The sequence below is a fragment of the Xiphophorus couchianus genome, chromosome 1 (genome assembly GCF_001444195.1).
Source record: "Xiphophorus couchianus chromosome 1, X_couchianus-1.0, whole genome shotgun sequence".
Taxonomy (NCBI): domain Eukaryota; kingdom Metazoa; phylum Chordata; class Actinopteri; order Cyprinodontiformes; family Poeciliidae; genus Xiphophorus; species Xiphophorus couchianus.
Window position 1 is genome coordinate 19,089,112 of NC_040228.1, and position 12,813 is coordinate 19,101,924.

At 36.8% G+C, this 12,813-nt stretch overlaps 1 protein-coding gene across 1 annotated transcript in view; it reads left to right on the forward strand.

The window, feature by feature from the left end:
- dnah12 (dynein, axonemal, heavy chain 12) overlaps positions 1–12,813 on the forward strand; it is a 30,555-nt gene that overhangs the window by 864 nt on the left and 16,878 nt on the right. The window contains exons 4-34 of the mRNA XM_028024332.1: positions 760–949; positions 1,309–1,378; positions 1,469–1,618; positions 1,701–1,896; positions 2,146–2,334; positions 2,420–2,573; positions 3,429–3,520; positions 3,621–3,799; positions 3,899–4,034; positions 4,126–4,251; positions 4,338–4,472; positions 6,484–6,677; positions 6,757–7,000; positions 7,095–7,280; positions 7,380–7,580; positions 7,710–7,904; positions 7,983–8,104; positions 8,200–8,335; positions 8,420–8,566; positions 9,012–9,131; positions 9,310–9,466; positions 9,548–9,720; positions 9,823–9,975; positions 10,058–10,297; positions 10,413–10,658; positions 10,777–10,896; positions 10,986–11,095; positions 11,172–11,355; positions 12,095–12,235; positions 12,319–12,402; positions 12,535–12,723. Coding sequence (XP_027880133.1) covers positions 760–949; positions 1,309–1,378; positions 1,469–1,618; positions 1,701–1,896; positions 2,146–2,334; positions 2,420–2,573; positions 3,429–3,520; positions 3,621–3,799; positions 3,899–4,034; positions 4,126–4,251; positions 4,338–4,472; positions 6,484–6,677; positions 6,757–7,000; positions 7,095–7,280; positions 7,380–7,580; positions 7,710–7,904; positions 7,983–8,104; positions 8,200–8,335; positions 8,420–8,566; positions 9,012–9,131; positions 9,310–9,466; positions 9,548–9,720; positions 9,823–9,975; positions 10,058–10,297; positions 10,413–10,658; positions 10,777–10,896; positions 10,986–11,095; positions 11,172–11,355; positions 12,095–12,235; positions 12,319–12,402; positions 12,535–12,723 — 4,959 coding nt within the window. The remainder of the gene's footprint in view (positions 1–759; positions 950–1,308; positions 1,379–1,468; positions 1,619–1,700; positions 1,897–2,145; positions 2,335–2,419; positions 2,574–3,428; positions 3,521–3,620; positions 3,800–3,898; positions 4,035–4,125; positions 4,252–4,337; positions 4,473–6,483; positions 6,678–6,756; positions 7,001–7,094; positions 7,281–7,379; positions 7,581–7,709; positions 7,905–7,982; positions 8,105–8,199; positions 8,336–8,419; positions 8,567–9,011; positions 9,132–9,309; positions 9,467–9,547; positions 9,721–9,822; positions 9,976–10,057; positions 10,298–10,412; positions 10,659–10,776; positions 10,897–10,985; positions 11,096–11,171; positions 11,356–12,094; positions 12,236–12,318; positions 12,403–12,534; positions 12,724–12,813) is intronic.

Genomic DNA, 12,813 nt, shown 5'->3' on the forward strand with positions numbered 1-12,813 from the left:
AAAAATACATTACGTAAATGATATAATCTGGTTCGCATGTCATTAAGTAAAATTTGTATTTTATTCCCAATAGTGCAACTAAAATCCTGGTTCTCACAGATTAGTTATGTGACCATGCTGTGATCAATCAACACAATAATTTTTTTCAGTTCCACCCTGAACCCTCCCCACCTCCATGAGCAGTTATCAAATAACAATAATTATGTCAGGGACAATATTGTTGATCTGGTCAAAGAATGAACATTAAGAACATAATTTGTAAGCTTGGTGAGAATGTCACAGGTGTTTGTGCATTTATTGAGAAATGGAAGAAATATCAATCACTCGTTTTAACAAACTTCATCATTAATTTACAAAGGCATTCTCTTACAATTCTTACTATACACAAGTGAGAAGGGAGCAGAAAGAACAAAAAATATTGTATAAAGAAACAAACCAAACAATACTTTTACTTTTCTGTAATGTATTTTTTTATTAGTTAATACTCTTTCCCTGAAAGAGTAGAGAATTAGAGAAGCTGCATTTGTGAGAAAAAAGGAAAATCAGCACGGGATTGAATTTTGTTTTCTCAACTGTATGTGCACATCTTGAATACAAACCCTGGTACAAAGAAGAAGAAATATTGCAAAACTAACTTCAAACTGTTTTTACAGATTCTGTGTGATGAACGTAAACAAATTGTTACGTTTTCCAGAAAAAAAATATTTCAAGATTTTTAAAAATATTTATTGCCTTTATTTTGTTCTGCATTGCTTGAAGATGAAATACAGATTCATGAAGCATTGTGTAGAGAGTCGACCATTCGCTCCAATCCAGAAAGAGTGGCTAGACTCAGTGGTTGCCCGAATCGCACCTGAACTGAGAGAGTACCCGAAGTCAGATAAACTTCTGCAGGAGCTTTGTACGGAGGCCACCGAGGAGTTCCGCAACGTGATTGTAAAGCACACAGGTAAGGCTAGTTACATGGGTGTGCAAAAGTATTTGCACCCCTTAAACTCAACACAAAGTAGTTCAGAATTGTACAGGGGATTTTATTTAGGGGTATCAGAGTAAAGAGGATGAATACACATAGATACGTTTTATAAAAAAATATTTTGAAACCATCCATATTTTTCTTTCTAAAGTTATTTTACTTTGTGTTCTTTTATATATAATCTTAGTAAAATACGATGAAATTTGTTGATTCAAGCATGACACAATGCAAATGAGTTTAAGCAGTCTGAGTATCTTGACAGAGAAATGTATTTGGTTTGTGCAAATGGAGTTCAAGTAAATCATGTCTTTGTATTGCATTTTTTCTTCTTTCAGTGGACACAGTGTTAAAGGATCCCCACAGAGTAGAAGAAGATTCAGAAGTACAGAGATCTGGCCAACCAACGTGAGTTCTAGAATAGGCTTCATAATTATACAATAATTAATTTGTTTTGTTTGACTATTTTTAAAGATTGTCTTTTTTATTTCTCTCAAGGGTTGATACTTTTTGCCATTGCACCTTTACAAAAAGAGCAAAACTTGTGAGACGAAAACTCCATATTCTGCACCCAGTGATGCAAGCTATATTGGATATTGGCTATGTATCTTTTACCGGTATGGTCCTACTTGAGTCATGTAGATGCAGGTAGGACTACATTATCAAGGTAAATAACCACCTCTAAGTTGTAAGTCTTAAGTTTCCTGTAAGGATATTTTTTTCCGCACAGAGGCTTCGAACCTGTGAGTTGTAAAAGTGTAGAGAGAAGTGCAGCTGTAGAGTGTGAGAAGAAAGAATCTGAAATTATGAATACCTGGTTTCCTCAAATCATTCAGTTATTAACAACTGAGGAAATCGTAGGTGAACTGAAAGAGGAGCAGCTGAATTCTTTTTACAACTGTGCATCTACCCTCATGTCCAATCAGGTATTTAAGTTTTTTCATTTATTTGTTGTCTTTACTTTTAAGAATATGTTTGAATGATGTAATTAGAAAAAATATGATACAGGACACATCTACAACCTGCAACTGACTAATGTTTAAAGGTTCCTACACTTGAAATTGTTTCATTGAGAAATATGGCAGACAGATCATTTATGAGGTTTATTTCATATTACAAACAATTTCTCAGGCATATTATGACTTAAAGTGATATATTTTTTTCCAAATTTATAGTTGAAGTTCCTACTTCAGGAAAGTGTAAAAAGGTTTGTCAGCTTTTTCGATCCAAGCAATCAGCACTGCTTGCCAGTGTTTCTCATGAGTTTGACATTTGATGATGGAAAAATGGACATTTACCCAACTCTCAAAGATTTAGAACATTCTGTTTTAGAGATAATCAATTCCATAGCAAGCTCACTGCAGGTAAGATTTCTCATTTTAAGCTTAATTAGTGTTTGTGTATGTGTGTGTGTTGAGAAGAAATTGCCTTCTTATTATTTATTTATAGAGAGTACAGACTGTGCAGTCTTGGTTGGCCCAAACTTCATCTCCATGTGTGGATGCCTGCGTTCCCGATGAGATCCTTACTTGGGCTCTGGTCACTGTGACAAATGCTGTGCGCAAACATTTGGAGGAACCTGACAAACATTTGAAGACCTACGGTGATATAGCACTCATGCACTTATCATTGGCATAAATATTATTTTGAGTTTGGTCCGCAAAAAATTAAAATAACCAGTAATCAGTGGTCGTACTCACTGAACCATTAATTGAATGGAGTTCATCCATTCTTTTCTTGTGGTAAAATGTTTTTATAAAAAAAAACTAAGTTAAGGATTTTTGAAGGCATGTTTTTGGTAAACATGTTTGAATTTTGTGTTTATATTATCAAATGTATGCAGCCACACCCACTTATCTTTGAATGAATGCAATGAGGTACGTTGCAGAGAGACCAAACTCATTTTCTAGCCATCAGCATGCGTCCGCCATGATTGTGGCTGGATGTCTGACCAGTCTTCTTAGGATTCTTAGCAGTCTTCTGACATGGACCTGCCTTTCCGATAGTCTCACCTTACTGTGGACACTGACACTGGTATTCCAGCATTATCTAGTTCAACCTTCACAATCAGATGTTCTAGCCTGACAAGGATCTTGAGCAAATTTTAAAACTGGTTTTGAAATGGTTAGTTTGCTTTATTCAGTAGTTAATATTTACCTTCTGGAGTGGTGCTGATAAATGACATTCACTTATATACTAATTTGTGTTTTCATAGAAATTTAAACCCATATGAATATTTTTTTAACCTGTGATAGAGAAAATCCACATTAAATTCAAATTTATCAACAAGAATCTTGTTTTTAAAACTTAAGAACGTTCTGTTTTGTATGATCATTCCACGCTGGGAAAAGAACAGCAAAAATGCATAATTAAAAAACAAAAACTATTGCAATTATATTTAAACTTCACATTAGAAACTGTATCAATTCATAACTTGCTTTTGTGGTTTATTTTGAAGTTAAAAGCTATGACTGGCTTGTGAATGGAACTGCGCAGACTCAAGTGGACACTTTTCTGAAAGAGGAGCACACTTTTGAAGAGTTTACTGAAGTAAAGAATCTTAAAGCTGAACTTAATTCATTTTATGACACATTATGACTTCACCATGTCTTGGTTTATGTCTGAATGTATTTAACCTTGTCTGGTAAAGCAAGTGGAGGAGTTTCATGCACTCTCAAGGGAGATTACCAACCTCCCATCAAAAGTCTACTTCCCAATGATTCATCTGGAATGTGAGGAGCTCAAACAAAGCTTATGTGATAAAGCCAAAATGTTTGCTGACATTCTTCTGAAAACACTGGTCGCCAAACATCGGGAGCAAAATCTAGAGTAGGTCCCCTCTTGTGGCATTTTCAGTCAAGCCTGTCTCTCATTTCTAGACATTCTCATGGTCTCATTATGCATGATTTCTTTTTTGTGTGTGGAAAGGATCTGCTCTGAATTTGAAATCATTCAAGAGAAATCTCAGGAAATTCCAGAAAACATAGATGCCATGGCTCAGATGGTAGACTACATGATTTTGACCAAGACAAAGACTCTTGAAGACCTAAATGAAAAACTACAGGTGACTAATTGGACATTTGGTCCTAGCTGTTGTGTCTTGCAGAAAAACAACATTTCTTAAATCTCATGTACATCCCAACATGCACTTGCAGGAAGCAAGCACCAGACTTATGTATATGTTGGATGTCCACATAATGGAACCAGAGGATTTGGAACTTAACTCGACTGTTTTCCTTTGGCCCAAAAATATACTCGATGCTTTTGTGCTCAATGATGCGGTGCGTCTTCTGAACTATATCATTCTTTAAATTTCTTATAGATTTATTTTTTAGATTTGACGCTGCACACGGTTGTTATTTTCCAGGTGTTGCAGACTGCCAAGCAGAAAGGAGAGAAAGAGCTGGTAGAGAAAAGGGAAAAATTAATGATTGACCTTGAAAGATTGGGAAACTTGTCAGAGCAGATAGTGGAATGCTCTCGCCTGGATATGTTGCAGCAGGTACAGTGTCATTTTGGCTATTACATAAACCTTGGCTAGTTTTTTTTGTATGTTTTTTTTTTATGAGATTATTGACCAGTTTTGATTTCACCTGTCATGCAGGGTATGTTTTAGCAACATTTATTCTTGCTAAAACAACAACACATACTGTATATAATGCATTTCAAAAGTATTTATACCCACTGAACGTTTTCCATATTTTCTCATATCATAACCACAAACTTCAATGTATTTTAAGTCAAATTTATTTGTATAGCACATTTCAGCAATAAGGCAGTTCAAAGTGCTTTACATGATAACAAGATAATACAGGTACCGATTATGAAACAAGCAATAAACATTATATTTTGTCAGATGCCAATATCAAAATTATCAAGAATATTCATTATCAAGTATACATGAAATAAACTGATCAATGTCTCCAGTTGTTAGTCAGAGGCAACAATAACCATGTGGGTTGTTAGACTTGATTTAAAGAAAGAGTGTTTTGGCAGTTTTGCTTTTTCTGGAAGCTTGTTGTAGATTTTATGATTTTATAGAGAAGAAGGCAAATAATGCATGGTTTTACAAAATTTTAAAAAAGTAAACATTTTAAAAGTGTTGCATATATGTGTATTATGGCACACAGTGTTGTTTTGGGTCAACCCTACAGCAAATCAGTCTTTCCACAAATTTATAATTTGACAACTTGACTTTAACTGGTCCATTCCAACATATGCTTTGACATAAATCATATCATTGTTTTTCTGACTGTATGTTTAAGGTCAATATTCTGGCGAAATTCCAACTTCTGCCCGAGTCTTCAGTTTTTTGTTTATTTTTGCAGCCTCTAACTGGGTTTTTCCTGCAGTGCAACTTTAAATTTGTAAATTATATACACATACACTGTGTTGCACTAACATGCACACATTCATACACTTATACACAGATGGTAGATTACATTGGCACATTGACAGCACGAGGAACAGAACTCACAACTTTCTGACTGCAAGATCATGATTCTATCCATTTTACCACAGTTGCCCCATTAAGCTCCATTCATCTTTCTGTCATTTCTGACCAGCTTTATTATCGTTGTGTGCTGCACAATATTGCCACCACCATGTTTTACTGTTGGGGTTGTTAAAGTTCCCAACAGGTCAATGTGCTGTAAGGGTTTTCCACCACTCATAGCTTGTTGCATGTATAATGCTTAAGTTTTGTTTCATCTGAACAGAGCACCTTCTTCAACATCTTTGCTGTATGCCCAGCATGGCTTGTGGCAAACTTTTAAATTAATGTTCTCATGACACCAACAGTTTTCTTCTTACTGCTCTTCAATGAAGACAGGATTTGTGAAGTGCACATTACATAATTTTTTATTTCACAGATATTCTCAGCTGAGGCGCACCTCCAGAGTTACCATGGGCTCTGGAGCATTTTTGCTGCATTTTTGATTAATGCCCTCCTTTCTCAGTCAATCACTGTAGGCGACCTGCAAGGTCTAGCTTTATATATAAAAATTTAGATAATATTTAATAACATAAACATTCTAAAAACTTAGCTATGACTTCATCCCTGACTTGTCTGGTTCTCTGCTTGATCTTCGTTATTCCGTTTGTTATCAATAATGTTCTCTAACCTTCATAGAACAGCTGGTTGTATAATAACATTTAATTATTCACAGGGGGAACTCTTATTTACTAATTAGGTGACTTCTGAAGGCCAGTAGTTGTACCAAATTTTATTTAGGAGTATCAGAGTAAAGGGGGTTGAATGTATCTGCCACACTTTTTGGATTTTCATTTTTAAAATAGAAAACCACAGAACTTTGTTTCATTATGTGCTAGTCTGTCTCATAAAATCTATGTAAAGTTCATTGAAGCTTGTGGTTCTAATAAGAAAAAAAAAATATTTTTACAAGGTATCTCTATGAAATGGAGGGTAACATACTTTGTCAGCTGTTTCTGCAACTTTCATTATCTATGGTTGCCCCAAAGCCATAATCTTATTAAACATACATTTTGAACAGTATATTTCAAAGGTAAGAATGATACAGCAACTTCTCCGGGATGCTGAGGAGGCAGTAGACATTGTTAATAAGGAAGAAGTCTTCTACCAATGGGACCTGACGTCTTACCCTGAAGTTGAAGCCATCAAGGAACACATTGAACCATACCATAAGCTGTTTGCATTCGTCCTTAAATGGCAAAACACAGAAAGCAGGTCTGAAATCAGTCCCTAAAGTGCAACGTTTCAATTTTAATAACACCCTATGATAAACGTGTTCTCTATTTATGAACAGATGGATGGATGGCTCTTTCTTGGAACTAAATGGGGAGACTATGGAAATTCAAGTGGATGAGTTTTATAGGGAAGTTTTTAAATTGCTGAAGTTTTTCCAGCAGAAGCAGGTTAAGGCTGCACAAGAGAAGGAAAAGATTTCTGGAATGAAAAAGCAAAAGGTCTCTGAGGAAGATGTCAAAAGGCCAGATGACCCAGCAGTAATTCTGTGTTCTGGTGCTATGACACAGATCAAAACGTTTAAGGTATTTAAAAACTGCTGATGATTGAATTGTAACATAACATAACTTTTTTTTTGCTAGGGTGTAGCTTTTAATTTATGTATCTTTGCATCAACAGGAGCATGTTCCTGTCGTGTCTGTTTTGTGTAACCCGGGTATCAGGCAACGTCACTGGGACAGCATGTCTAAAATAGTCGATCATGACCTAACCCCTAATTCTGGAACAACATTACGCAAAGTTTTAAAGCAAAACTTAACACCTTATCTGACTGAGTTTGAGTCTATCAGTGCTGCTGCTAGTAAGGTGAGACTCCCTTAGGATGTTTTGTTTTGTTCTACAGGTTGTCACAAAAGGTCTATGATCTGATTGTAGGCTAGTCTTGTAAACCATCTTTCATTGTAGGAGTTTTCCCTGGAGAAAGCCATGCAAACCATGGTGCAAACTTGGGACGGTGTTGCCTTCAACCATCAACCTTACAGGGAGACCGGTGTTTCCATTTTGACTTCTTTGGATGATGTTCAGACAATGTTAGATGACCAAATTGTAAAGACCCAAACAATGAGGGGCTCACCTTTCATCAAACCATTTGAGAAAGAAATTAAGGTAAACTGTTCTGGAGACAGTTTCCGTTATGAATGAGTACAACAATTTTCTGAAGTTTTCATTGTAAAAAAAATATTAGTCATAGTTCTGTACTATAAAATCATAAAAGAGTTTCTTTTCTGTTTTTAGCAATGGGAGGAGCGCCTGCTTAACATTCAGACAATCATAGATGAGTGGCTGAAGGTGCAGGCCCAGTGGCTTTACCTGGAGCCTATCTTTTCATCTCAGGACATCATGCAGCAGATACCAGAAGAAGGAAGGCTTTTTCAAGCTGTAGACAGAAACTGGAAAGAGATCATGAGGCATTGTGTCAAAGATCCTATGGTAAAAAATAAAATAAAGTAAAACTGTTTTTATTTTTGACAACAGATCTTTTAGCTATACCGCATTACTTCATCTTAGATTCTGCCAGCAACCGCGCTTCCTAGTTTGTTGGAGAAGCTGGTAAATTCCAACGAGCTCCTTGATAAAATTATGAAAGGTTTGAATGCTTATTTGGAGAAGAAACGGCTCTTTTTTCCACGGTAAACAAACAAACAAAAAACTTTCTGCAATTTTCGACCAATTGGTTTTATTATATGTGGCAATATTCACATGTTTATCGTGATCTATTTTGCAGGTTCTTCTTTCTGTCAAATGATGAAATGCTTGAGATTCTCTCTGAAACCAAAGATCCACTCCTAGTTCAGCCTCATCTGAAAAAGTGTTTTGAGGGTATTTCCAAACTAGACTTCTTACCCAATCTGGATATTCAGGCAAGACACACATATCATTCAAAATGCGTAATGTAACATTGTGCATGATTAGGTTTTAATTGGCTGTGTACTGTTTTTGCTCAGGCCATGTACAGCAGCGAAGGCGAACGTGTTGGTTTAATCCAGCGTATTTCTACATCTGAAGCCAAAGGAGCTGTGGAGAAGTGGCTGATTCAGGTGGAAGATGTGATGCTTCGCAGTATCAGAGACGTGATAGCCCGCTCAAGATTGGTAAGATCATGGTTACACATAATGTTAGTGGCAGAAGTTTTCCTACAGTCATAATTACCATGAGTGTTTTGCATTAATGTATGGATTTTGGGCTTGGAATTTTGCATTTGAAGTGTTTGGTAACTATTTTGAATTGAATGCAGATCTTTTCTGGTTCATACAGTAAAATATATTCTCATAGTCCTTTATAGAAAACTACTATAACCCAGGTTCAATATTATAGAAGAAGAACGCTTAATGCCAAACTATGCATGGTTGAATATATATATATGTCCTCACTGACTTTTGAAGAAATGTCCCTTAGGTGTAGAGAATTTTATCTAGTGCACCAATAAATACCTGAAATGTTACTGATATCAACGTTGATGATGAGTGTGGGTAAACCTCTGTTTATATATCATAAATTTTCTGGTCCATAAAATGTTTCCATGTTTTTAAATGGCAGGCCTATCCTGCGACGCCACGGGACCAGTGGGTCACAGAGTGGCCTGGACAGGTAGTTATTTGCACCTCTCAGATTTTTTGGACTGTGGAGGTTCATGAGGCCATCAGAAAAGGGGTGAAAGTGAGTCTTTCTGTGTTTTATTCTGCTTGATTTGAGATCTTGACATACTTTTTATGAGATTTTCTAAATTGGACTAAGTAGATTAATTAGGTGGCTGTATAAACGGTAATGTTATTAACTTTATAGTGAACACATTATTTCTTCAAATAATCATAACAGTATGCTGTTCTCTCTGTAGGGTATAAAAGCCTATTATGAAAAACTGAAGGATCAGCTGAATGACATCATAAAGTTGGTGAGAGGAAAACTTTCCAAGCAAACCCGGATTACTTTGGGAGCGCTCGTCACAATTGACGTCCATGCCCGGGATGTTGTTGTGGATCTTATAGAGAAAGGTAACACCATCCCTAAAATCATTTAAATATTTAAGGAGTTCTCTTGTACAGACCCAAGAGCTTTAGTGTTGTTGTTTTTAGGGGTATCACATGAAAATGACTTTCAGTGGCTAGCTCAGCTTCGTTACTATTGGACCAATGAAAACGTTCGCGTTCACATTATCAATTGTGATGTTTGTTACGCCTATGAGTACCTGGGGAACTCACCACGTCTGGTCATCACTCCTCTGACTGACAGATGCTACAGAACTCTGGTAATTAAAAAAAAACATTTGTTTAAATTATCTTAAATATGAATAATGCATCTTGTCTTGTTGATAAATGCTGAAATCTGATTCCGTTCCCTTTTGTTATAGATTGGAGCTTTCTACCTTAATTTGGGTGGGGCACCTGAGGGTCCAGCTGGGACAGGAAAGACTGAAACCACCAAGGATTTAGCCAAAGCCCTTGCTGTGCAGTGTGTGGTCTTCAACTGTTCAGATGGACTGGATTATATTGCAATGGGAAAAGTACTATTCTCTTGAAATTCAATGTGAATTATGGAGTATGCTAACAATCTTATTTTAATATATATTTTAATCCATTGCATAGTTTTTTAAAGGTCTAGCCTCGTCTGGAGCTTGGGCGTGCTTTGATGAATTTAACCGTATTGAGCTGGAGGTGCTGTCTGTAGTGGCTCAGCAGGTTCTGTGCATCCAGAGAGCCATTGAACTGAAACTGGAGTACTTTGATTTTGAAGGAACTACGCTCAAGCTCAATCCCAACTGCTTTGTTTCCATAACAATGAACCCCGGTTACGCGGGACGCTCAGAGCTTCCGGACAACCTCAAGGTGTTTTGTCAGAAATAATGCATGATATGTCTTATTTTTATTATTTAATGTACCTAATTAATGTAATGACACGTAAGAATGCTTCAGTGTTTCTGTACATTTTGCCTTTCTGTAGGTGTTGTTTCGAACTGTGGCCATGATGGTCCCAAACTATGCTCTGATCGCAGAGATCTCGCTGTATTCATACGGCTTCCTCAATGCCAAACCACTGTCAGTAAAGATTGTGATGACCTACAGGCTTTGTTCAGAGCAGCTCTCCTCCCAGTTTCACTACGATTACGGCATGAGGGCTGTCAAAGCAGTGCTAGTTGCTGCAGGAAACCTCAAGCTTAAGTATCCCAATGAGAATGAAGACATTCTGGTAATTGTGTAGAAGTTATGTAATTAGTTTGATAAACTTCAGTTTATGCCTTTCATTTCAGTTTCAGTTATCAGATCATCTTAAGTTATTCGTGAATTTTTTATGTTGTAACATTCAGCTACTGAGATCCATAAAGGATGTTAATGAGCCCAAGTTTCTGTCCCATGATATTCCTTTGTTCAACGGAATCACCAGCGATCTTTTCCCGGGCATCTCTCTTCCTGAGGCCGACTATAAGGTCTGATGTGTTAATACTTTTACTCAAACTACTGTCTTGCTATTCTAAGTGTATCTTTGTTTTTATCTGTTTTCCTTTATTTTTGCCAGCTGTTCTTAGAGTCTGCTAGAGAGTGCTGTGAAAAGCATAATGTGCAGCCAACTGAAGTCTTCTTGCAAAAGATCATACAGACATATGAGATGATGATAGTTAGACATGGGTAGGTCATGCTTAGGTTTTCATATGGTTATGTTTACCATAAAAGACAATTATACACAAAGCAGTTTTTTTTACAGGTTTATGCTGGTGGGAGAGCCCTTTGCTGGGAAAACAAAGGTGTTGCATGTTTTAGCTGACACGCTGACTCTGATGAATGAGAAAGGACATGAAGGAGAAGACAAGGTCATCTTCAGGACATTAAATCCAAAGTCCATTACTATGGGACAGCTCTTTGGACAGTTTGACCTAGTTTCACATGAGGTAATTATGTTCCTTTTATAATCTGCTTGATATCACATAACTCATACAGATTGATCTTTTTCACATTTTGTCACATTATAACCACAAAGGAAGGAGGTTCGCTAGTCAGATGAGACCAGGGTAAACATTTCAACCTATATTAAAAACTATATGTGTGAAGGAACATACCATCCTAATGATGGTGGCAGCATCAAGCTGTGGGGTTGCTGTTCCTTAGCATGGACAGGGATACTTTGAAGATGTATGAACTTACACACAGGGTCAACATGGAAATGATAAACTGTTTGCACAATGATAAAAAAAAGTCACCCCGGGCCACAGGTTCACCATAAAGCTGGGGAACCACCCACAACATGTATCAAACTGATATTTATCTAATTTTATCTATATTGAAATGATGACGTGTCAGTGTTTAGATGTGAAAAGCTATTGGGTTTTTTTCAAGTTATTGATGCAAGACTGCTAAATGCAAAATGCCATGCCACACTTTATCACATAAGACACTTTGAATTGCTTTGCTGCTGACACATACTATATAAATAAACCTCTGGCATCAAATTTTCTAACATTACTTTGTGTTAGTCTGAAAACCATAGTTAACTCCAGTGAATGTATTGACATTTGTGTTTGTAACATGCAAAAACACATATAAATACTTTTATTAGTCACTGCACCTAGAATAATGTGTTGCCCATTCTTCGATGTTTCTTTTCACTTACTGACTTTCTCTTTCTTTCAGTGGACAGACGGTATTGTGGCCAACACTTTTCGTGACTTTGCCTTGGGAGACACACCAGAGCGCAAGTGGGTGGTGTTTGACGGTCCCATAGATACACTGTGGATTGAAAGCATGAACACTGTACTGGATGACAACAAAAAGGTGCATAGTTAAAGTAAAACTGATATGCATGCTTATGTTTTCAATATATTAACATGTTTTTTTTCTATAATTCTCATCTGCAGTTGTGCTTGATGAGCGGTGAGATAATTCAGATGTCCAATCAGATGAGTCTTATTTTTGAAGCAATGGACCTGTCACAAGCTTCAGTAAGTTAAAAGTGTGCAGTTTATATAGTGGTATGCAGCTTCTGGTGCAGCCAACATACATTTTCACATATTTAAGTTATCTAGTTAAGTATTTTTTAGCATTTTTTAAAATAAATTATTTTGCAACTGCAGCCTGCCACAGTCAGTCGATGTGGTATGGTCTACATGGAACCCTCTCAGCTAGGCTGGAAACCTTTGGTGATCTCTTGGATGAACACTCTTCCTGATCCTCTGAAGTCTCAGGACCATCATGACCTGCTGATGGATCTCTTCCTCTGGCTCTTTCCACCTTCCATCGTTAAGTTACGCAAGCAGTGCAAGGTAAACTGGGCCCTGTGCCACAAATTCATAGATGCAAAAGCTTCTCTTACAGCAAAATGTTTCTCTTGATTGTATAAAAAATGTGCACAA